General features: G+C 40.8%; 1 protein-coding gene across 2 annotated transcripts; it reads right to left on the reverse strand.

The window, feature by feature from the left end:
• Positions 1–912: 912 nt before the first annotated feature.
• On the reverse strand, positions 913–25,257 carry EDAR (ectodysplasin A receptor). Of its 2 annotated transcripts, none has more exons than XM_066571608.1 (11): positions 25,195–25,257; positions 24,367–24,489; positions 23,111–23,292; positions 18,208–18,293; positions 9,158–9,244; positions 7,901–8,029; positions 7,687–7,761; positions 7,312–7,384; positions 6,423–6,582; positions 3,509–3,569; positions 913–2,133 (listed from the first exon to the last, which is right to left on the reverse strand). In XM_066571608.1, the coding sequence occupies exons 1-11, from the start codon at positions 25,243–25,245 to the stop codon at positions 1,814–1,816; spliced, it is 1,347 nt and encodes a 448-aa protein (XP_066427705.1). In that variant the 5' UTR covers positions 25,246–25,257; the 3' UTR covers positions 913–1,813. The 2 variants fall into 2 exon arrangements, with proteins under 2 accessions (XP_066427705.1, XP_066427704.1); XM_066571607.1 differs by having other exon boundaries at positions 7,901–8,026; positions 25,195–25,245.
• Positions 25,258–26,486: the final 1,229 nt, after the last annotated feature.

Below are 26,486 nucleotides of genomic sequence, written 5' to 3' on the forward strand. Positions count from 1 at the left end.
ACTTTTTTTTCTTTTTTATTCTAGTAGCAATAGTAAAACCTGCAAATTCACGGTCTTGAGAATCATGTGGAAGATTGCTGAGCTGTAAACATCTCTAGAAATCTTATTGAAGCCTGTTGAAACCAGTATGAATTTGTCATTGATTTCAAGACAAGAATTTCACACCTAAATTCAACATCAATCAGCTAGATAAATTTCAAATAAATGCAGCTTGCTGCATCATTGAAAGAAGAGTTAAAATCTTATCAAGTTTGGCATATGCAGATTAATGAAGAGTGTGATATGATATCAAAGAAAGGGTGGAAAAAGAATAACAAGAGGGATAGGTTTTATGTTGCAGTATTTACTTCCCTGATATACAAATCAAGTGCTGAAACAATACTAAATATAGATGTTAAAGGGTGATGATAAATGTTTTGCACAATTATGATACTATCATAAATAAGATCTAGTTACTAAGTGATGGAATACTGGTTGTTAAATTCTGGGTAATAGTAAATATTTTTAATAGCATTTTGTTCAGTCATGCATTTTGGAATGTAAGAAGTAATTTTTGTAATTGACACATCTCTTAATTTAGTGGTTGCAGTTGGTGAGATCCATCATCACTATTTTGGCTATTAATTAGGCAAATAGGTTTGGTAAGAGACACTGACCTGTGGTCTGAATGAATTTTAGATAAATTTTAACTGTGAAAATCAGACATTAGTTAAAAGAAAACCAAATTAGGTCAATTTTTGTACTTCACAAACTCACAGTAATGCATTACCTTCCAGATGAGTTTAATGTCATGGTGGATTCTGTGCTCATGGTCTAGGCTTACAAGGGTGTAGCATTAAAACCACTTTTTCCTCCACATCTCAAGGGTCTCGAAAGAAATCTACTCTTTTTGCTCTTGGTGTCACATGCGCAGCACTGTTGTCTGGAATTCCTCTGGCTTAAATATAATTTGGTATATAGATATCATTATTGGAAAACTATATTTTTAATGGTAGTGGACAATCTGGTTTTGATTTTCCTTTTTTTTTTAACAGTAAAGAAAAGAAGATTTTGCTCTCCACTTGCAAGGAGTAACTGCCCACTTTTACTGCTCACTTGCTATCCAGCTTGTCCTCAGCAAGTCAGCAGTTTGAATTTATAATTTCTGAAATGTCAGAATGGACCAAGAGTGCATTTATGTGCATTATGTAGATTGTTTTGAAGCACTTCAATCTGTAAGTTATGGTGACTCTTTTTCCATGTAGCATAGTTAGTCAATCTGAGGACTGGCATATACACCTATGCACATAATGCACATAATTCTAGATTCAACAAACCCATAATAAATGTAGAAAATGAAAATGATTGGAGCGGATAGAAATGTATGTGCCTAATGTGTATTAATTGATACTGTAGCTGTGGTACTGCTTCTGACTGTAACTGTTAAACCATTGAACCATTGAATGAAGCCCTAAGAGCCCTAATAGTTCTCTTTTCAGAGAACTATTCAATGCCTTTCCTGAAGGGTTATTTGCCCTCCTACTCATACACAGACTGAAAAATGGATGTTTGTGTCTCTGCTTATTGTCAGTAACTTTTTAACATGATCATTTTGTTTAATGACATGTTTCATGCCAAGCTTCTTGGGAAATTTCTGCTCTCAATTTGGTAGATGTGTTACTTCACTTTTAGAAGTCAAAGAGAAGAGCTTCCCATTGGCTATGGTGAGCAATTCTGTAGGAGAAGCATCAATGGTCTTTAGCCCAAAGTCTTTGATGCAGTGCTTACTGGAATCCCACTTCTGATGTGGAGGTGCAGGCCCCAGGCAGGCCTGTCAGGATGTCCCTGCGGGTTCAGGAGCCGGCATTGCTTGTGCCCACTCCAGAATGTCTGCACACAAGGATTCCACAGCATCCAGTCGCTCGATTTGCACCAGTTTGGTGAGCAGTTCTGGGATGCTGTAGCCCGCCGTGCTGATGCGGTCGAAGAGCTGCATGCCGTCCGTCATGCCGCCAATCTCATCCCGCTTCAGCCCAAAGCTCTCGGCCAGGTGACGCCACGTCTTCACTATGGCCTTCTCCGTGTTGTAGGTGGAGCTCAGCATTCGGCTGGTCTTCTCCAGGCAGTCAAATGGCAGCTCTGTAGGGCTCAGACCTGCAAAGGGAGGGGGGGATTGTCAGGTGGCTCTGGGTACAGCTCTTGACATTTATTAAAGTACAACAGATTACACTGTTATCATTGAATACGGCTAAAATCTTTAAGTGATAGCACATGATTATGTCTAGGTCCAAAGTTACTACTGCATATTGCCAAATTAATTCTTCATAATGACAGTAGGATATCATAATTAGAGTAAAAAGTTGCCTGGAAAAGAAGTAATAGATAGGTTGTATGAATTCCCATGGCTCTGCTCTTTCCTTCAACAATTTACTAGCTGTTAGAAAAAGTATATTACAACTATGTCCCTAGTGAGCAGCCCCATTAATAAACTCTTACACGTCAGGCTCAGTGTTTGAGCTCCAGAGACAGCTTTGACCCTTCCCTGAGACTGTCACCAGCAGGTGCTGAAACATATCTGTAATTGAAAGTGGTCCTCGTAGGAAAGTGAGAAGTGAGGTGAAGCAATGATGCCAGATGCAAGCATAAACATCCCTGCAAGTGCTTAACTGTCATTACTATTGTGAATCTCTAGGGAGAATTTAGCATTCATCCTGTGGGGAAAAGGCTATTTTCTCCTGGACATATTTTCTATGTATTCATGTTCAGAAAACAGAGGAGAGAACCAGCTACAGCATTTTTCCCAAACCAGACTTTTGCTTCTGTAGTTTTCCTGCTTCTTACCCATTAGAAATAATCTGATGTGAGACAGAGCTCCCTGAATTACAGCATACTCATAAATGTGCACACAAAGTGTGTGTGTGTGTGGAAAGTAAATGCAGTCACAGCTCCTGTTCTGCAGGGAACTTAATTTATATATCCTGCTAAAACAGTTCAGGTAGTCAAGTGCTAAACAGGATCAAAACACTTACAGCCTGGAAACTCCACATTTTGTTGTGAGATGTGGGACAGAATTTAGAGAAGCAGAGTAGGTTGAGATTTGTGTCTTAACCTCAATCCTGACCCTCCCCAGATCACACTTTCATATTTGTAACTTTTTAAAATCTGTTATCTAAAGAAATAAGACCTCAGGTTTCCTCTAGATGGGGAATGCAAAACTGCTTCCCTGCATCTTGGTCTGCTTGTGTGTCCCAGCACAGCCCACCCCAACTCTTCCTGCTCTCCATAGGAAGGAAGGCCATGCACATGCCTGGAGAGAAGCCGTGGCCTGCTCCAGCCCAAGGCCAGCCTGGACAGCTCTGGGGTCAGGGCTGACCACAGGGTTCCTAGCAAGCGAATACAAATCTGCCTACAGAGTGCTTTCCCTGGTTTGGGACTATTTTCCATAGATAGCCAGAGGCCTGTCTTACTTTATAGCAAATGCTTGTGATCTGATTGCATATTTTAACACAGGCGCAAATTGTTCACTCACCTTCTGCAACGTCACATACGTTAGCATACACGTCAAGTATCTTTTTCCTTCGACTTTGAATCTAAATGAGAAGAGATTTATTTCATTAATTTTTCAGTTACAAGATTAAACAATTAGCAGACAGCAGTGGAAAGTCTGTGGGACCTCTCCATTTCATGGGGTTATCACACAGTGTCCTCAAAGGTCCCTTTCTAAGACTCAAAGAAAATGACACAGCAATTATTCCATGAAGCATAAACATATTTCTGATTTCACTTGCCACTGCTAGAGAGCTTTCATCTCGACGTTTCTTGAGAGCCAGTACTTTTCTGCTCCAACTCCTGAGAATGAGGATAAATCTTGTACCATAAATGCAATGAAGAATGTAGGGATGTCTAGGTAAACCAGGTCAGGACTGGAATTAAATTCAGACTGAAATTGCCTTCTTCTAATAATCTAAGAGGACTACAGAGGAGGGGCTCTTCCTTTCTGTCTCTGGATGTAGACCTTATGTAATGCTTAGTGCATTACATGTAATGATGTAGACCTTATGTAATGCTTAGTGCATTATGTAGACCTTAGTAATGCTTAGTGCATTACTAATTAACTGAAATATTTTACAGATAGATTAAGAAAAAAAAAGTGAAGTTTTAGAGAGGAAAAATCTGAGGTCCGGGGGGGTCTAGTCATTTTTGACAAGAAAGAAACAAGATGAAAACCTGACATTTTTCAAGCTAAAAATGGACACTTCTATATAGTTTCATTTAGCAAAATATTCTCAAGTTTTGGCTTTGGATTCGATGTGGAGTGAAAACAAATGTCAAAATGTCATGAGCTCTCAGGGACTGAAATTTTTTTCCCAGAGCCAGCTCTCATTAGAAAAGCTGAAAAGCTGTCTTTTTGACAGGACTCTAGCATTATCCTCACAAATTTGTCACATTTCACTGCGAACGAGACTTGAATAAGAGCTCTGCTTTCGGTACTTCGTTTTGTGGCAAGATTTCCCTCACTTTATTTGGGCAGTGAAGGGCAAGGTGCATCAGTGACGTGGATTAATGGAACTGCAGCCGGAGAGCGCAGAGGGGCCGCTCCAGCTGGAGCGCGCCTGGCGGGCGCGGTGCGAGCGCATCGTGCCACGGGGCAATGCAGTGTGGGCACTGAGTGTCCTTCCCTTCTTCCTCCTGCAATTTCCCTGTGCTCAGTCAGTTGTGTTGCCACTGTAGGCTTGGATCACCTGCTTCAGAACCTTGAAACTGGGAAATTTAATGGGGTTTATTAAAACTCCTCCTAAGAAAATTTTGGGTGCTTATTTTCATTCTCCCTCCACTTTTAAGGTAAAGAAGCAGGTTGAGTAATTCCTTGAAGAATTATGCAAGACACTCTTTTTACCAGAGCCAGAAGATTGGGGGGTTTTAAACCTTAAGCTGAAAGCAAACAGGAAATGTTTAGCCTGATGATCCTCTGTGTGGCCACACATTGCAAATGGGTTTTTGTATAACTAGGAAAAAGACTTGGCTAATAGCAAGTCTCTAATTTTCTTTATACCTATCTAAGTGCTCTGAGTACTCTTTCCTGTGCTAGTAATGCTACTTAATTCCCAATCTGAAGAAAATTGCTGCTTTTCTAACTTCTGGCAACTGGCTTAATTGTGACATCTTAGGTATGGAGTGGAGAATCTTGATGCAATCTGCTCTTTCATTGAAAAGATTGTCTTCAGCCTTGTCAGCAGTCTTTAGTCCATGAGGATGTGTTAGAACAAGTCTGGAAGAAGCAGTCCATGCTTTAGGTGCACTTATGAGCTATCTATCTAAATTACTGTGGAGAAGGTATCTATGATGTAGGGTCTTTTGAAGGTAACCTGCTTCTTATGGAATATTCTGATTTCATGACTACCCAAGGTGTATTATCCTATTTCAAGCCAGTGCTTACAGAAGTATCATAAAGTTGGATATTTAGAGAGACCTCAAAAACCTGAACTTTAAAGTGTTAGCATTGAAATAGTAAGTTATTTTCAGATGGTTATAAATATCTACAACTACAAAACTGTTTAACTTGTGTTGAGATTTGTTTGTCTGATCTCAGCTGAAAAGCGGTGTGTTTTAGAAATTTTGAGCAGCTTCTCCCAAAAATTTAAAACATGCAAACATTAAAAGATGCATTTTCAAACCTATTTTTTCTTAAACCATATTTGATATTTGATATTAATGATGTGATTGGACCTAGCTATAGCCGTTTTTAAATAAACTAGAAATACTAAAAGATCAGAACAGACACCTTCTTTTTAAGGGTAGTTTGATGTTAACACAAACTGAAAGGTTGTGTGGGTGAGGTGTGGCCTTAACTGTGCCTTAAAATACTCCGAGTGAGATAAAAAGCCCTGAGCAGGACACGCTCAGCAGGAAGAAGCAAAGGCCTTCCTCAGCAAAACAGTGGATTACAGTGTCCTTCAGAGCACAGGAATCACCTTCAAACTATGTGTTTGCTTTTCAAAATTCCACATGGAAACCAAGCACAACACCGGATATCACTGAGAAATCTGTGCCGTGGAAATACCAATGCAGCTGGGTCAAGGTACTCAGATGTTCTGCTGTCACCCAAATCCAGCCTGCTTCATTATTTTACTGTCTTAGCATTAGCTATGACAGGGGATTGCTGTTATATGGGTCTTTTCTTTCTTGAAACAATAAAATATAATACTCAAAAAAGCAAATTAATTAGTCTTGTAGAAAAATTTATTTCTATCCCTTAACACTATACATATGTATATATGTCATTATGCAAAGGAGATTCTATAACAAATTTGTCTGGAGAAGCTCTTGTAAATCAGTCTGATCTACCCTACTATGCATTTTGGGGGGTTGATAGTTCATATATTTTTTTTCTTTAAAAAAAGTAGAAAAAGCCTCTCAATTTTTAAATCTCAAGGTAGACTTACCCCAGTTGATTTATTGCTTGTAGAAGATTTATCTCTGGCCAAATGCACTAAAGATAACAAGCATCTCTCTGGAGTCCCTTGCTTGTCAACTGCAGCTTCTTCATCACTATCCATACTCCGGCTTAAGAGTCGCTCATTCTCAGAAGATGCATCATTTTCACTGGAAAATGAAGGATACAGTTATCTTAGTGAAGCCTCTCATGGGTTGACTCCAGTCATCCTCTTTTTGCTTCCTGAGAGTAATGAAAATAAAAGTGTTTTCCATGTTTAAAATGCCTTTCCTCTGAAATCCTGTGACTGTAATGGCCTTCACCAGCCCAGTGTGTACATGCAATGCCCACCAAGCCACAGAGTCACAGTAGCTTGCAAGAATCCTTTCACAGAGGGATTTTCCAATGAGGACAGTGTTTAGCCCGCCTTAATAATGTTACCAGGCAGGTTTGGCTGCTGGGCAGAGACAAGATGATGAAAACTGCCACAGCATGCCAAGCAAATGACGCTAGGGACAAGGTTTCCTTAAGGCCTGCAGCAGCTATTTTTACTCTTCCTGCCTAGAAGGGAAGGGGAACCTCAGTAAGGCCATGTGAGTGAGACCTGCACTCAGGTCCCAGAAATTAACCTCTCAAAAGAGGAGATGGAGGCCAAAGAGCAGATGAATTGGTCACAGAGGGAATGGGGAGGACACAGGTGTCTCTTCACAATGTCTGTTATCATCTCTTAGAAAAGAGAGGGGGAAAAGCCCACTAAGGCATCTGATCTTTGCCCTGCTACAGCAACTTGCCAGCATACCCATCAGATTTGTTTATGTGTTCCACTGCACCAGGATGAATGATGACTATATGCCTCCCCCATTTCAGTGAAACTGGCAGTATATTTATCTTTTACCCACCTTTTGACAGCCTTAGCTGGAGTTGCTGTAAGTTTTTCAAACTCTTCTTTCTCAGAGAATATCACAACATTATCTGTAGAACAACAATTAGAGAAGTTTAAATTGGCAATAAGTTTCCAAACCAGTGCTTTGTGTCAGGAGTTAGTTCTGCTGGCAACCCTACTGACAAAATAAATTTCTCTGCTATATTTAATTGCTATCAGAGGATTAAGTGACATTCTGGAAGCACAAAAAACTAGTATAGGCAATTCTTCAGTAAACTGAGGAGGGTTTTATATACTCCAAAGGAGAAACTGTAATTAAGAGAAAAATACTAAGAATATTTAAGCCCAGTGTTATCTTGGATAGAAAAAGCAAAGCTAAAACAACTTGTACCTTGCACTTCTTTCTTCTCTTCTTGAGTGTTAGCCTGAGCTTCGACATTTTTTACTGAGTGGCTCTTGCAACAGGCTAGAATATACAAATATAACATTAATTATTCTCAGAATAAATCTAGAATAGAATTTAGAATATTCTAATAGAATAGAATTTTCTAAATTCTAAAATAGCATTTGCAACTAAAATTTTACTTGCTGAAGAGAACAATTACCTTGAGCAGATGGCTTTGTTTTTACAATGTAAAACATGATGATGAGGACAATGGCAATAGCCATTATGAAGATAGTAGACATAGCAATTATAAGAGCTGTAGCCAGATGTCCTTGTCCTGAAAGATCTGCTGGAATGAAAAAAATAAATTAAGGGGCAACTCTTAGGATTAGACTAGTTAACAGTTTGCAGTCTGCTCTACACACAGTTTGCATAATCCTTTAGTTGATCTGAGTCTTGGTTGCTTGTTAAGCAGTGAAAAACTTAGTGTTGTGTCTCAAAGGCAAGTTAAAATTTCTCAAAATTTTGATATTTATGCATAAACCAGTTAGTAGTATTCATTAAGAATATTTGATGGTATGATTTATCAGATACAAAGATGTAGGAAATAGTATTTTAATATGTGAAGCTGTACATAAAAGAGAGCAGAAGCTTTTGTAGCACTGCATTCTTGGAATCAGCGTTGACAAGGCAAAAGCCAGTAAATATACAAAGAGAGAAAGAGCTAAAATGACTGTTGATAACTGTGCTGCCTCAAAAGCTCTAAGTTAAAAGGAGGACACAATGCACATGTAGAAAAATTTATGTTTTTCTAACAGAAACTTAAAAACCAGCATAGCCAAAAGGTGAATTTAAAATAAGCTAGGTGAAAAGATATTCAGAAAGAAAACTTGGATGCTAAAGGCTAGAATTGAAAAGGTGTGAAAGGATGCAGAAAATTATAGATATGCTAAAAGGCATAAAAGCTTTAATTTCTCTGAAAATGTGATCCTAACAGTCATGTTTTCAGACAATACCAAGAAGAACAACATTGTCAGTGCCTTATTAACTGCATCTTTTCCATTTTGTCTTCTCAGGTTCAAAAATTTTAAAAGCCAAATGATCATGCTGGAGAACCGTTTATGTTACTTCAATAAGAGACTGACCATATTTGTGCATGAAGTTATTTTCACCATTCTAAGCTAAGCTTAGCTGAGGCAGAGTGCTATTTCTGTAAAGCTACAAATAATGAACTAAATTTATTGCTGGCATCACTGGGTACAGCTCAAATCCTTTTTATGTTCAGCTGACAAACAGCAGTGTTGATTAACTGAGAAAAAAAAATTAATTCTGAATTATTTCTAATAGCAGTTCTAGCAATCTGGAAATAATGACAATGAAAATAGCAACAGATATTTTCAGTTTGGTTGCACTTTGTTGATGCCCTTTTGAAAACAAAAAGCTGCTAAATTAACCCTCACAAAAAGTGCATTCTTACCTTTGTGAGCATGCTGGTAAGGTGAGAAAGTGCTTGTGCCAGAGGTGCTTGGGAAAATGGCTGAAATGCCAGAGTTAGAGCCTGCACCTGCAATATAAACAAAAATGCGATAAAATTCCCTTGTTACTTTGTCCAGTCAAAGGAATAGGTTGGCTCAAGGAAAGAGAGCCTTTACTTGGCTTGGTTGCATTCCCATTTATTAGCAAAGGACCCAAGAACTACTTGCTCTTTGAGTTCTCCCTAATCCCAAAATGTGTTACTGATGCACTGAAAGTTGGGTTGCAGACCATGTTTGTGCACACTTCCAGGAGTGAAAGTCAAACTCCTGAACAGATATGAACTCAGAAGGAAAAGCCAACTGTTACACACAGATTCCCATGTTATGGATCTGTCCTGGGCAGCAAAGAATTTTTCAGGGTCCAGCTGATTACTCAATTTACAAACCACTCCAGTATTTGCAACTGCAGACCAAGACTTAGCTGGTAGAGTCCTCAAACTAGTGCATCTCACAAGCAACCTTCACTAGCAGCATCACTGTAAAGCTGGTATGCAAACCCTCATGACTCCACAGGAAAACCTAGGGAAGGTGACAAATGATGGTGTTGATTGCTTTTCTGTTCCATGGAGCTGTACTGTCGTAAAAGGGAATTTTAGAATTTCCTGTAATGTAACTGGGCAGTATGAGCTTCTTATGAGCTCCTGTCAGACCAAATCTATATTCTGGGGAGAGTGAATATTCACTGAAACAATAAATGAAGAAGTTATAGGAAAACTTCATCCTGTCAGTGGGATGAGATAGTCTAATAAGGGTTTCCAAGTCTAAATTCTATAGTCAAGGTTAAAGTTAGTCTTTCACTTGGTGTCATGCACCAAGTTTTCAAAGCACTAAACCAAGTAATAAAATAACATATTTTGACAATAGCAATCAATAGTGCATGTTATTTGGAATAAAGTTGTTTATGGGAATGCTTATGGGAATAGGAGGGTGTTTGCACAGTATTCCAAAACAGAAAAAAATTGTTCGGGTTGGGAGTAAATGTTATCTTCCTTCTCAAATGAACTTTAATGCCATTGGTTAGCATGTAATGCAAGCAGCTACTATCAACAGACATTGAAAATAATTTTCTGTCTTGGAGGAAGAATGAAATTCCTCCTGTTTTGTATTAGCTGTCTGTGGAAAAAGTCCAGTGATAATTCAATTCAGCAGTCGTAAAGGCAAAAAGCTGTCCCAGTCATCTGGTAAGGTGTGCACAGCACATGGCTCCACAAGCTGGTTTGACAGCTAGAGTAGATGAGAGCTCACTGTGCCCTTCTTTTGACCAAGCAAATATTCAAACAAATCAAATCACCAGGTAAACTTGACAAGAAATAGTCTATGATGGTCTGAGAAATGTTCTATGGTTAAGAACAAAGCAATATGCGCATTCTTCAAATGAAGAGAAATGTTTTTTTTAAAAAGGAAAAAAAAAGTACTATCTAAAATAAAACTATCTAAATAAAACATGTCTGCATGTTGTGAATGAGAAATGTTCATCTAAAGAGGCTGCAAAGTATGAGTTGCAGGTGTCTCCAAAAGAAATTTTCTCTAACAATCATAAAACTTCTTTCAAACATCTTTTGTTGGAAGGAAAAGGATTAACTCAATATAATTGGTATTTTTTCAAACTGAATAAGGGTTTTCATTAGGTTTTAAATATACTAGTTTATTAATTCAGATGCATTTTGTATTTTGCAAATGAAGGCCAAGACTTGTTACATAAGTCTTGCCTCTGGTCCTTTCTCTGTGACAGATTTCTTTCTAAGAAGAATTAGTTATGGGCTCCAGAAACTGCAATTCAGGAAGACTATCTAGGGATCAGTAAATGAAGCTGTCATCTGCACGTAGTGGATATTAAAGACAGGTAATTTGTAAAATTTTCAGCAATTCTTCACAAAACTGAAGCGAATCATCCTTGGTCACGACCTCTGTGTTTACTCATCGTGGCTGGACAACAGAGGAAATTTAGCAAATGGCCAGAGCTGTGGCCTGATACTTTCCTTCATATTCATGCACAGACACCAGGCTTATGTCTATTCTTGCAGCCCCCCTGGCAAATCCAATTACAGCCAATTGGAATCCTGCATGGTCCTTGCAAGCTGCAACAAGTCAACAATAGCTTCTCTGACACTGCCCCTCAGTGAGCAAGCTGTGCTGCTTTGTCTGCCTGGAGTTCAGCTAACAAGCTTCAGCTCATCTCCCCAAGTGAGTTTTAGCAAACTTGCTTCTCCTTTCTTTCACTTGAAACATGAATGAATTGAAATATTTCTGCCTAATAATCTTTCATTGTCTTGGTATTGTTAACTTCATGTTTTTCACCCATTTGTGAAAGGAAGCAGAGCCTTTCAAAGTGGGAAGTCAGGCAGCAGCAAGTAGCACAGAAAGTGTAAGGAGGAAGGTCACCACTCTTCATTCAGCATCATGGTCACTCTTCACCCAGCTCCACACCAGGGCAGGGTGTGCTGCCCACACCATGCACACACTGGACAGCACAGTCCCTCTCCTGTGCTCAGCAGGGAGAGCCTTCAGCCCCAGAGCCCATGGGCACAATGTCCTCACATGGGAACAGAGCCACCTCCTTTGTTCCTGAGTGCTGGCATGGCAAAGTCAAGGTTGGCACTGGACTGTGGTGGCCTTTCACACATGCCTGGGAGGGAGTTAGCTGTTACACATATTGTAAGCCTACTGTCAAATTTAATAATTTGGCATATCCATTATAAGCCAAAGTTTTTCTTTAGATGTGGTTTAGAAGAAAGTGCCAATTAGTGCACAAGAGGAACCAAACTGCCACCTTCTGTTGAATTTCAGTTTATATTCCTTTTGTATGAGTAAAAGAAACTCGTAGCTGCTGCTTTTTCCCTGTCAGCACCACACCATGACTGCAATGTCAGTTGTTCCTGTGCACATCCAGTTTTGCATCCCAATCACATTATTAATTCTGTTTCCAATATAGATGACACATAATCTATAAAGACTTAGATATAGCTCAGGCAGAGGCATCCTGAAGTGTTACAGAACACCATATGGAAGCAACTCTATTTTTTAAATAAGGACTGATGGCTGTAATATAGCCGTGCAAAAGAGTGGTTTATATTCCTAGACACCTGTATGTAATACTGTAGGAATGTGATAAAGAAATTAGGAGAGAAGTTGATCACTGGTGGTTGGTCAACTTTTGCATTATAGATGTTTTCATTTACAAAAAATGTGATTTAGTTGTAACTTTCTTGGAGTCTAAACAATTAAAAAATTCTCCATACTTATTGTTTAAAAGAACAATTGAATCTGTATTCACTTTTGAATGTTTGGGGATTTTAACTCAAAAGATAGCTTTAACTTAAATTACCATGCAGCTGCCTTTTGTTCTTTCAGGAAATGCTGGGCAATAAAATACTTTGTTGTTGTTCTTTCAGTGAATCTTTCTGCTTTATGCATCAGACTATTCCAGTTGTTCTTGTACCTTGAGACAGAACTTACAGTAAGAAGTAACAAACAAAACTACCAGATTTATGAGAGGAGGAGGGGGAGGGCACAGGGAAAGGAGGTTTTACCACCATGCCCCCTTGCAAGTGTTTGTGAGTGAATAAAATCTGGTGCAGTAGGAGACCATGTGTGCCCCTGACATCTGTTGCTGTGGGTATCAGCTTACTGGTCCATTCAAAGGACTGCTGCTCACAACCAGCAACAGATTTTTGTGAGTCTATTTAATATTTAATAACATGCTATAAAAATCCCCAAAGTCTGTACACAACAGACTGTCAGAGTGATAATAAAATAAGACACATTTTAAAAACCTGGTGTCTATATGTGTATCTATTTGGTGCTCTTGAGTGCAGCTTGCTTTCTCCTGATGCATCCCTCCTCTCCCAGGCACAGTCCAGCTGTGAATGGCACAGATGGGCTGTGAGTGCCATCACTGAGACTCTTTTATGGGCTGAAGTAGGATAAAGCACACATGCAAATAAGTAGCTATCAGCCTGAAATACGAGATGAAATATAAATTATACTGAGTTGAAATTCAATAAAAGTAGACAGTTTATGGCTGACAAAGTTAAAACTGGATTTTAACTAAACATAGTCATAAATAAAGACCTAGATATGTAGAAAGCAGGGTCAGAACTTTTAAATAATCTGTACTCAGGTACTTATGGGAAAGGTTTGCTTTCAAACTTAGGAAAACAACATTTCAAATGGAATGCCTGTGCACTTGGAAAGTCATGCAAGCTAAAGCAGCTGGCAAAGCCAACCTGCTTTCTGAAGTGCCTACACATGACTTCAGTAAGCAAACATAAACCAACTCTGAAAATATCACAAATAATAACAGATAACAGAACATATCCTAGGCACTGGAGGATTGCCTAAGTGATCTTGATTTTACAGAATACTATCAGTTACTCTGATATATTCTGGAGTCACAGGTAGATACTTCAGTTAGGTAGGTAGCTATTACACCAGGAAGAGCATGAAATAAATTGATTCCTGAGAATTAAACTTCTGAAAATGATGATATGAAAGTTCCCCCTGACTTTTGTTTTCAGTCTGGTCAATCTCTCTGTTAGTAATCACATCACATAAAAGGAAATATTTTTTTTTCTGTTGTGCTTTCTATGATGTCTATAACTATTTTATTTCTCTCTCCTTTTGCCAGGGCAGTAAAGTGATGATGATTATAGGCCACATGGCCGTAATCTGACCATTTATTTGCATCTGTTGAAGTTTGTTTTCAGGACTCACTGGGAACTGTAATCATTGCACAGCACTGAAAAGTCACAGGCAAACATTCCATGAACTCCATGAACTAAGCCTCTGTCCAGGAATTCAGTGTTATCACCCCTTTCTCTGTGCAACATGAAGGGAATAATTGCTATTTAAACTTTGCTGTCATGATTTTAGAGCATCATAAGGAAGAGAACAGACCTGCTTGGAGCTGGTCTCCCATTTCCCCAGTGTCCTGGTGGCCAGCCCATTGGAATGGGTGGTCCAAGGCTGCAGCTCTGCAGGTTTTTCAGCTCCTGAGCCCAGCCAGAGCAATCCTGCAGAGACCTGCAGTGCCTCCCATGGCCAGGTGATACTCACTGTGGGAGCTGCAGCTCCAGCACCGGTGAAAACATCAAAGCCCTTGGAGTGCTTTTATTGGGAAGAATTGCACCAGGACCACAAAACCTCCTGAGGGATACCTGAGCTCAGCTTTCCCAGCAGCTGAGGACAGCAAAGCCCACATTTTCTCCTCAGATCTCTTCCCTTGGAGGCTGATGGCTGAAGCTGGCCAATTTTATCCTAAGATTAGGTCCCTTCCTAAAATGGAGAAATCCTTACAGAAGAAGAATCAGGCCATACCACCAGTGAACAATAAAGCATGGCCTTCAACATTTCTCCCAGTACACATGTAAATAGCAAATGGATGTTCAGAGATCAAGAAACTCAAAAAAAAAGAAAAAAAAGTATGTTAGTTCCAGATAACAAGCCTATTTGCTTGTAGGCATAATTTGAAACAGAAGAAAAAAAGGTCCTGATGTTGATTGTATTACAAAAGGATAAAACTGGCAAGGAATGGAAATTAGTGAGTCAAAGAATGGAAAGTTAAATTAAAATTCTCTGAAATAATTATTTTAACTAATAAAGTGGTTTTGGCAATAGGCTTGTTTGTGTTAAGCCTTTCAGTTAAGGAAGCTGAGTTCAGAGTCTTCAGTACACGGGTTTGGATGTGCCCCCCTGATTACAGCTCTTCACATGAAACATCAATTGTTAGTCAATTGTTCCATCTCATCTGTTTAGTTATTTTTGAAGTTCTAATGATACAGTGATAAAAATAATATTTTCTATTTCTAGATGTCATTTGCTCTCTGGTATTTAAAAAAATAGCCTGACCATATATATTTTCCTTCATCAATATGTTTCTTCTTTTTTAATTTTCCCAAGCTATCATTGGTAGATGTGAGACCTAAAAACTTACACAGGCTGTTTATTGTATCTTTTAATATATAAATCCAGCAAAAAAGGTGAGATAAATAGCATGAAATATTTTATGCACATACACATTTATGAATATATACAGTAGATTAAAAACAAAACCCTCAATCAGTTGCTGAAGTTCTCTAGACCAATAATCTGTGAGTGGAAAAGGATTTGTGTATTTGATGCAATTGTGTAAATTCAACTTCAAAGTTTGCTCCTAAAGTTAGTGTAGCAGGGTTTGATTTAGTTTTTCTCCAACGTTTTTGAATTGGAGTGACAAAGTTTGAAGAGAAAGAGAGTTAATATACATAATTGAGAGTTTCAGCTGCTAAAAGACAAAATCTCTTCCAGCAGTAACTGTACCTCTCTGCCAGAGAAATTCCATATATGGCTAAATCTTTTGTATCTTGCATATACTTTTACACTGGACAAAAGAAAAAGAAAACAAAAAAAAAAAAACCACCCTACATAGTCAGAGGCCTGAAGTGACTCCAGTTCCAGAGGTGTTGATGGAAAATCCAGCACCATTAACTGTGGGAAGCCACATCTTAGTGTGGTTTGGTGTTCATTACCTTAATGGTTTGATTTACATGGAAAACCTGCCTCCCTCTCTTTTGCAGTGCTGTTATTTATCACAGAGGCATCAGATCCCCATTTATGCCAGCAAGGGGCATTGATGGCTCATGATCTGCCTCAAGCACAGCTGAAGCTCTCACACCTTTGGCATTTCACACTGTGCTCCTCTGTGCTCAGCACAGAAGCTCCTGCACAGAAGCTTGAGGGAGCCACATGTTGAGAGGCCAGAAATCTGACACAGCTGTTTCACAGTGCACAAGATGGGGCAAACTGGAGACTTTATGGTGATGTTCCCCTTCTTCACAGTAAGAAACAGCTTTCTGCTACACAGCACACATAGTTATGCTCATGTGTGCACAGCCCTTTTCCCCTATGTGCCTGCTGCCCACAGGCTGGCACTGAAGCCTGCTATTCCTCCCAGGCTGCAGAACTGTTGCTCCCATCCTTCAGAGCAGTGAGATTTTCAACACCATAAACAAGTGACATGTTTGCCTCAGTTAAACCTCTGGCCTCTGTGAGTCATCTCCCTTCCTCCCCCTCTTTTCCATGACATTTTGTGCTATTTATGTTTCAAGTCCTTTGAGAGGGAAAAAAACCCCAACAAGGTGACACAGGCCCATCAAGGAATTTCCTTTTCACTTCCAGCCCTTCTTACACTAATATTTCCAGATGCTGGGGCATGGGGTGTTCACCTGTGTCCTTGGCCATTTCAAGTTTTATTGACTGCACATACCTGAAAGATATTTGCTTATCCTTTGATCAAACCGAAAGACTTTTCTGCCAGATGAAATGTGTCATCAGACAAATTCCCTGAGCAAGTTTCCATGCAGGGGCACATACCCCTGGACTTGGCCATCTGTAACACACAGTCCAGGCACTTCCCCAGCAAGGAATGTTTACAGCTAAGGAGAGCCCCACTGTTCTCCCATCCTGTCTCACTGAGTTGTCTCACTTTCACCCTTCTGGTTGTCTTCCCTGTGTGGGTGGGAGTAAGTGACTGGCTGTCTGGGGCTGGACTGTCAGCTGGGGTTAAACCACGACCTTCCTACCCTTGTGCTCTCACTTACCTCCGCACCTCCTTCCCGTATCTCGCATTTAGGTCCTCCCTAGCATCCTTATCTCACCTCCTAAACAGATGTTATCTCACCAAAACCACACGCACCCTGCCCTTCACCCACTCCCACTGTCTTGGGCAGAAGGGCAATCCCAGGGCTGGGTGGGCTCCTGCAGCCAAGTGGGATGAGCAGCTGTACAACAGAGCAGTACTGGGCATGCAGACAGCTCAGGGAGATGCCTCCTGGACTGCTGCTGCTCACCAGGAGCCCTGTGAAGTGCTGATCATCCCCTGGCTCCTTGAGCTCTTAAACTGTAGGAAGTGGTAGATGTTCCTGTCCTCTCCTCCTTTAAAGTGACTCCCAGAGCACCAGTGATACACAGTTCTGCAGCATCTGAACAAAGCAATCGCTATTTGTGTACATAAATAAATGCTCTGACACTTTCAGCCCCTGCTTTCAAATCAAGCAGACAAAATATTGCAACTGCTTTTCACGAGAAAGATTTCTAAAAGAAGAGAACATGGGCAGGATTTTGGTTTTAGAGGCATCAGGTTTTGCTGGGGAACTACTCACTTGTTTCTGTTTGTTTGGGGTTTTGTTGTTGTTGTTTAGTTTTAAAGCTTTTTTTCCTGATCTTCTCCAGATTCTCTGAGGGGGTATCAAAGTAATTTGGTCATTCAGAGAGAGCCTCATTTTTTTCCTTTTCTTTTTTTTTCCTTTTCACTTTCTTTTTCTCTTTCTTTGCCCCCTAAAGGAGACAGCAGTTTTCTGGGGGATTGCCTCTGCAGGACAGAGGGGGTGGTGTGAGCTGTCCCTCTCCTCATGGCATAAGGATGGAAAAGCCATTGCTCATACATGGTATGAAAATGAACAGGTGTCATGCACACATTCAGACATGATTTCCTCAATTAGCAAACTACAGACCCCTTTGTCAGTGAAATCTACAGAACTAATTCTCTTATCAGTGCTGACCACCAGATATCAGTGTTAACCCTTGAATCACTTTGCAGCAAAAGGATATGAAAAGGTGTGATGCCCTTTCACTCCTACAAATTGCAAATCAACTAATTGTCCCATCATTTTCTTCACAGGTGAACTGAAACTCAGTTAAAAAATGCATAGACATGGGATTTTCTGGACCTACTGTTTAAGTAACCCTAATAAGTCCTGCATGGGATCTCTTAACAGATGAAAACTGGAGAAGAAATGAGCAATAGTAGATCCTAAAATAAAAGATTCTGATTATTCCTCAAATGATAAGTACTCCCTCCCTTTGTTGGCAAGGCTAGTTGGAAGAAGAAATTGCTTAAGTGGAGCTGGGTTTATTGTTTGAACATAATTATCATCACTGAAAGATTTCACATTGAGCTTCCAGATGATTTTAAGTCAAAACCAGATGAAGTGCACAGAAAGAGCAGAACACTTACATTCCTTGGTGTTGGGAGGTGCCAGCAAGCACGAGTAGCAAACCATTCCGTAGATGTTCCGAGGTCTGTTTTCCAGCATGTAGTAACTGCAGAGAAGGGCAAGAAGAGGCAAAACAGTGCAAATTAATATGATATGACTGAACATGGTTCAGCAGCAACCAATTATATGGAGATAAAATCATTTAAAAAAACTTTTCTAAGCAATCTGAAGCAAAGATTTTTTTTTTCGAATTGCCTGAATAGACATTGTGTTTCTCTTCTTCCTTTCCTCCTAAAATGTAATTAATCAAACATCTAGACATGACAAGAAGTGGTAACATTGCCTAAAACAACATTTATCTCCCTGCTGAGTTCAAGCTGCAGTTTAGAGCATGCCCTGAAATAAGATTTTTCAAAGAGAATTCAGTTTTTTGAAGCAGTAATCTTTCAAGCAAGACCACCAGTTGGATATGGTTACCTAATTTTACTCACAAACACCATAAGAATAATCTCTATAATCTTAGAACCAAATCTGAGCCAGATCATAATAAAAAATATAGGAAAAAATACCCTCACAGGGCAGGGCAGATTAGATTTTACAGGTTTTGTTTATTTTTTTAAATTTCCTTGCTGTATTGTTTATAAATTAGTCCTTGACAGTGGAATTACAGTGTGAAGGAAAGGTTTTCATAATCTGAACTTCTGGGCTGCTAATAAAGTTGGTGTTGAAATATGGTAATTGGCTACTCAAGAGCTGGATCCACATGCACCCTAATGAGTAATTACATCAGAATCATACAGATGTTGACGTAACATCATAGTGTTGATGTTGCAGATATGTCTTTACAAATCATTTGTAAATCACTACATATTTTAATGAAGAGATGAATAAATTCTTAATCTATTCTGCGTAGACAGGAAGTCAACACTACAAACATTTTATGCAACTGGGGATCTGTTTTCTGCTCTTATATACCTGCCTATGCATGTGAAGTATGGGGTTTTTTGGAAAATGTATGCATTGTTAGGAAATCATTGCTGAAACCTTCCATCAAAATCCATTGTTGTACTAATGAATGACAAATAAGAGATATAGGTCCAGGGAATGGAATACACAGAGATGCAAGGGGGAGACAGGGACTGGAGCAAACCCAGAGAGCAAGGGAACTACACATGGTTCCTCATTTCTTTCTTACTGGTTTTAAAAGATTCACCCTCACTTCATCCTTCAAATATCTCTTGTGCCCCATGGGCCACTCTACCATTCTCTCAGGAGCAAAACTTCATCTTTCCTCTCTTATGGGGCTTATATCATTTTAGGTTGTAGAGCAGTTAATAAATACACAGGAAAAGGCTGCCAAACTACAAAACAAAAGAGTGGAAGCCTAAAGACACATATAAATCTATGAAGAAAAATACAGGACAGTTAGGATCCACAGTCCAATAGCTGTGTTGGTTTAGGAAAGACAAACAATCCTTCTGACAATTAATTAAATCAAGCTGGTGGAAGAATTCTTGGTTTTCACCACAATGCAGAATGGTGGAGGACATGTAAAGAAAACTGAGGAGGATGCTCATGGTAGGCAACCATTCACTCACATGAGTAGGAAACTCTGCAGCTGCAAGCATTAGTGACTCACTCCCACAAAGTACTAGCAACAGATTTGTGTTTCTGGTTACTTTCCAAAGCACCAGATATTAAAGGTAATGTTGGAGATATGTGATAGCTTTATATCACCAACTACAGAGAAGTGACACTAAAGACAAAAAGAATTTTCACAGTATTACTCTTCCACTGTGATATTTATCCTTTCTTTCCTTGGCACCTGCCAGGCTCAGGTTTGGAGGGGCTACAGGCAAAATCCAAGAATAAAGGTTAGACTGAAAACTGGACTTGTTTTCCTGCTTAACACCATACTGGGCTTATCTTGGGCTAACCTTGGTGGTGTCATTGCAGACTCAGGGACTTGGACCCAGATTTAGGTCTGCCCTCCCACCATAACAGGGGGCCTGGGACTGGGAGAGGAGGTGGAGAGGGGTGGGTGTTCTTCTCAGCAGGGGATGGTCTGCAGAGAGACATCAAGGAGGAGTATCCTTGGTGGAGGCATCTGCTGCCTTATCCAGAGCAGCAAGAGTGGCACCTAATTTCATTAGAAATTCACTGGCTAAACCTTTTCATGCAGAAACAGAGGAGCATTCACTCCTTCCCTTAAAGCCTCTCAGAGGACTGATCCTGCATTTGCTGTAGCCACGGACAAACACATGAAATTGGGAAATGTCAGTAGCAGAGGCATTTCAGACTGCATTTAAAAAGAAAATTATCCCATTGCAATTTTATCTTGTAGGGGGCTGGAGACTTACCCCAAGCTGAAAATAAGTGCTGGGACAGCATGAGGAATATGTGTTATTTGTACTTGACCTGTTCTTACTCCTTATGGCCACTACTGAATAAAGACAGATGACCAGGCTAGAGGGACCCTTGCTGTGACCTGCCATTGCTGCTTGTAGTCAGCTGTGATCTCAGTCTCACTCCAGGAACACCTAATGGATCACCCCATTGAGGGAAACAGTCTGAGTCACACCTAATTTCCACATTCTTAACCTGTCTATTTGGCATGATGGAAGAGCTTCTGGGCAGGGAGCAGAGGACAAAGCCTGCAGAATCCCAGGAGGTTCAGTCTAGGTCTGGAGTTCACTGGCCACTGGACTTTGGTTTTGAGGACCACAGCTTTGGAACTAAGCCTTAAAAATCTCCCCTGTCTTGCACACTTCCTGTGAACACAACAGTGTTATTTCTATTTTATATGAGAGGGAACACAAATAAGCAGTGGATGACTTCCTTTCTTGCACCAAAGGCCTCCTTCTTCCCTAAAATTGGTCATCAGTAATAGTGAAAAAAAGAAAATAGAAGAAAAAAATATATAATTATCCAGCACTTATTTTAAGATAAAGTACAGAGGATGGCTCTTGTAACCACTGGGAAAGGCTGCCACTTCAGTGGTATTTTGTCTGAAAACTTTGATGCAGAATGTGCCATATGCTCATCTTTTCCTCAGGCTTCTTTACTGAGCTGGTGAAAAAGGATGAGATGCCCTTAAGTGCAAAGAGCAGCATGTGGGCTGTTACCTTGGGCAGGTCTGCAGTGTGTTAGGGAAGCAATCCTCTCAAATTGGAAACCTTGATTTTATCCGTCACATCTGCTCAGGGGCTCTCTGAGGGTTACTGCCCAGGCAAGGGAGCACCCTTGCCAATGCCACTCACCCTGGTACCTGGCTGTCCCTGTGGCACAGGGGACAATAAGGACAATCAGCTACTCACCAGCTCTCTGCTCTGACACACAGGCTCTGCATTTCAGCCACCAGCACCCAGGAGCAAACTCTGAGGACTCTAAGTAGCATGAGGAGTCAGGGCAGCTTCAGAGCTGGTTTTAACTCATATTTAGTTTATCTAGAGAATTCCATCTATTCAAGCTTGGACTGAGAAGGTGTTTCTCCCTAACTGCTGGCTTTGCCAAACAATCCCAGGACCTGAGCATTGCAGGAGGAGGGGCACACAGCCAGATTCCGGCAGACCAGTTTCTGCTACAGGCTACACCTGTGCAAACACGATGTTTTGAGATTTCTCCCCAAGCACCAGCTGTGCAAGCTGATTATTTTCAGCCAGCACCCTGCTCCCACCTGGGTAACCTCATTAGTCCTGACAAAAATTGCAAAACAGCAACTGTGACCACTATTTAAGTTTCTTGCTCTTTATGATGTATGAGGGGAAGTCAAGAGGGAGCTTTTTCATGTCACATCATCAGTCTGTTTGGCTGGCAGCTAGACAAGTCCTTCATTTTATTTGTAAACTGTGAAAATTTCACAAAGACTTACTGATAAAATAAACCTGTAAGCTTGCAGGGCCTCTTTAACAGGGCTTCCTGTGCTATAAGGAGTGTGGGTTATACAGCATCTGCAAACTGCACAAAAGCCAAATGTCAGTAGGAATTACTCTCTAAACCAAAGAGGAATAGTGGCAGAAACTGAAAAGGTATGTAGGGAGAGGTTGTATTTTAGAGTATTTACTCACCCTACAAAAAAACCATCAAGAGTGCATATGTATGCTTGGGTTTGCAGACTTTGAAATGTAATATTGTCAAGGATATACATATCCAATATAGCAATTCTTTCTCACCATTATGAGAATTATACTGAGTGTAAGAGACCATTACAAAGATGGACTTAATAAACAGCAGCTATTTTAAGCCCCTTCAGCTAGCCCTGAAACTTGTTTTGACTCTGAACAACACTACACACACTACATTAACAGCTCCTCAGACTCCACTCTGTTGTGTAGAAAGGACCCAAGAGACTAAAATGCCTTGGTAAATCTCACTGAACAGCTATGTTAGCTAATACTGTCAACTACTGACAAATGTGCCAGCTGTTCACATCTGGAGAGGAGATATTTTATGCCCCCAAACATGCTGTAGTGCCAGCATAGACCCTACATGGTATTTAGGTGCTGTCATGCAGCTCATATGTAGTAAGCAGGACTTAGAAGGTGGCCCTCTGAAGCTACAGCTGGAGGCCAAGCTGGATTTCTTTGAGTGTTTAAAATGGCACTGCACAGCTGTGCTTGTTCCCTTTCCATTTCTAGTAAGGAAAAAGTTTTCTAGTTCCAAACAGTGAGACTTCAGTAAGATTAAAAACATCTTCTTTATGGTCCCTTCCAGGCCTAACTATTTTATGATTCTGTGTTTATTAAACTCACCAATGCTTTTAAAACATTTAAATGTATTGTTTTAGCAGAGATGAAAAAGCATAATTTACCAGTATTGTACCTACAGCCAGCTTTGACACGGAGAGGCTGTCAGAGATTTTGCCATTAGAAAAGTACTTCCCAGTGCCTTGGGCAGAGCAAAGGTCTGTGGATAATTCCTTACCCTGGGAGACAAGGACCACACTCTGCATCATTCTCCTGATCCCCAGGTGTCATGACTGTGGCTCGAAAAAATCCCTCGCAGTCCTTGTGCCGTCGGCATATCTGGTACCCTCCTTTGGAAAACTTCTCTGAAGGGCAGGGGATGCAGCCATAGTCCTCATCTTTGGTGCCATATCCACATGTCTGCAACAACACACAGTCACTCAAAAGCAGTCTTGTGCTGCACACCAACTTCTAGCAAAAGAGAAGCTCACAGCCTGCCCCATTGGCCTTGCAGCACAAAGGGAGAGGAGTCTGTTGTTTGGCCTGTTAGTGTCTATCCTAAAAAGACCATGCAGGGATAAAAGGATGCAGCATGCTGTGTGCTGGAAAGGGAGAAGGGGAACTGGAGAATTATACTGTTTGTAAGTGGTCCCCCCAAACTACTTCTATCATAGTCCTGCAAATTGTGGAAGTGAATTTCAGCTGCTGCTTGGATAGAGAGTGAGCTAAAAATGGAAGAGTAGAGAAGACTCCTGTAGGAGAAACACAGCTGCAGCAGGGCTATCAGCAGTTTCAGGCCAGGAGACCCCAGAGGGAACAGCCCAAAAGGCAATGTTTGGACGAGATTTTGTAACCTCTGAACTCACATGTCCCAGCTTATATTTAGATTAAATAAAACTAAACCAAACTGGTTATTCAAACATATTTGTTTGGGACTACCAACTGTGTGAAATGCTTGCAATAGGATGTTTATCCCATTAAAACCAAACAGGATTTCAGTAATTTATTTTTTTTAAATAGCAACAATTATCTGCTGTAAATCAAATGGTTACTTAGGAACCATGATTTAAAATATGGCAGAAACAATCAAGTTCCTCTAGGGCTGAACTATCTTAGCAGGACAGCAAAATTAGCTTGTCAGTGTGAGGAACCAGCAAGCAAACCAGACTGACCAATTTATCACTCTGTGTTGGAATGTCAGCATCAGATTCTAAATAACTACTGAGATGAGAACAGACTGGCAGAGACTGTGTATGGAACTTCTACCTTTCCATTTTTACAGTATCCCTTGTAACAGGCTGCTCCTGGGATATGGATTGCTGGCATGCCTGTGAGATGCCACGCTCACACTTGGAGGTGTGAGTGCTCCTGCTTAGGCATCCACAGCCTTCCCATTTCCTTTCCCACCCATTACTTCCACACAACAAAGCATCTGGGTTTTTTGCATTTGGTGCCTGGTATGCTCCCCCCAGCAGCAGAAGAAGCTGAAATTACCATGTAGGGCTCTTCACCCGGCTCGCACTTGGGGCAGTCGTGGCACATGCCAGTGGTCTGGTTGTAGTACTCGTTCTCACCACAGCTGGAGTATTCGGCACTGGCAGAGTACACCAGGGAGACCTGCCACCAGAGAGCATTCCAGAGCACTGTCACTTCCACTGCCACCGTCCTCCATGCCTCACCCCCTCCCCTTGCACATCTACTGTGGTCCAACAGGCAGCAGGGCCAGCACTGCAGGGTGAAACACGCCTAAAGCTCAGAAGCAGAAGTGGTGACGCTATTTAAATGGAAGCAGATGCAGGTTTCAGCAACCTGGTAGTTCCAAGAGTTTCTCAGAGACTGACATTCATGCTTGTTGGCACTGCCACTCCTTAAAACACTGAAGGCCATGGTTCCTGACCTGTTAACTCACATGGTCTCCCACAAAAGCAAATGCAGGAGTTCACACCCTCATCACTCCCAGCTCTAATGAGCCTTCATAAATGTGACTGCAAGGGACAACTACAACAACCAGAGATAATGCACTGCCTCAGGCCTCAACCACAATAGGGCTGGGCTTCATGTGATAGCCAGGCTAATGTGCTCTTCCAGCACTTTCTGTCTCTGCTCCATCCTGGGTCCTTCTCCTTCCCCCTGCTTCCCAGCAGCCACGGTTTAAACTTCACATTCTCAGGTGTTCTATGGAATGAAAACAATCACTGCATTGAGGTTCAGTCCCCAGGTGATGTGTGGCTCTGCCACGATTCACAGGTGGTTATGAATAACCCAGGCAGAGCCCTGTTATCTTTGCACACTAGAGAGACATGTACACACAGAAATACCTACCATCAGGAAAGGGAACATGTGAGTCCATTTACGTTCACCCAGGTGAGCCATGCTCTCTTGATATTTTACCTGAAAAGATAGAATTGGTGATTGTTTATGAACATGAGTAAATATTTGTGTGTGTTGCCAAAATAAGAACAGAAGGGCTCATAAGCAGAACAAAGGTTACATGGGAGCAATGCCCAGAGGTCTAAACAAAGAGGGGGGAGATGTGCACGTGCAGTCATGCACACACACAGACACCACACCCCCTTTCTGCACACCTCTTTCCTCTCTTTGAGCAGATAATGGCAGGAGGGGATCCAGTCTTGCCATATTTGCAAAAATCTGTGAAAGACGAGGAACCAAGTCTGAATTCTGGCACCTCTTGGCTTGCTGAGAAATCCTCGCATGGAGGAATGGAGGGCTGTGTTTTGACCAGTGAAATGAAGCAGCCTGGCTTGTGGCCACACCAATTAGTGCTTGACCACACTACATCAGGTTTGTCTGGGAAAGATCCATACAGAGCAGCCAAAGCAGAGCCAGGGAGTGAACCAATGCCAAGCAGTGTGGGCAGTCAGGACACCAGGGCTGCTCTTTCCTTGCTGGCTCCTCTGGATGCACTGAGAAAGCCCAGAGCTGCTTTCCCTTCTTTAGGAAGCATCAGCTGCTTTTTGTTCTTGTTAAGCAAACTGCAGATTTAAGAAGTTAAACCCAAGGAAGGAGCAAAACCTTATATTATTCAAAAAGCTATAGAAACAGTTGGGAAAAAGAAAGGCTGAAATCAATGTTACAAACACACGTGCTTATTTATTTAGTTTTTTAAAATTATTAACTTTGAATAAGAGCTAATGTTCCACATTCAAGTACTGAATTTCTTTCTAAGGTGAAAAAAGAGACAGGAAAAGGAGCTCAAATTGGTTTTTTTTTTAAGCATGATACAACCTATTTAATTATATTGTTACAGCACATAATATGCCCTGGGGGTTTTAGAGCTCCAAATTGCAAGTGCTTGAGATACAGTTGCGACATTTTGCTCCTACCAGATGTAAAGTACTCTTTCAATTTTCTTTGTCTCAGACGCTGGGAGACTTTTAGCCTCCCAGAAGAGTACAATTACTGCTTTGTGCCACATTCGAGCATACAACTTACATGAGAGCAGTGCTCTCATTTGAGATAGCTACTAACATTTACATTTTTAAACACTAAGTAGATTAAGCAAAGATTATATCACTCCAGCATCAAGCTATGAACTTGCTTTATATGTTCCTTCCAGCAACTGGGCTAGCTGAGACAGGCAACTGGGTGGGTGG

This window comes from Molothrus aeneus, chromosome 2 (genome assembly GCF_037042795.1).
Source record: "Molothrus aeneus isolate 106 chromosome 2, BPBGC_Maene_1.0, whole genome shotgun sequence".
NCBI classification, from domain to species: domain Eukaryota; kingdom Metazoa; phylum Chordata; class Aves; order Passeriformes; family Icteridae; genus Molothrus; species Molothrus aeneus.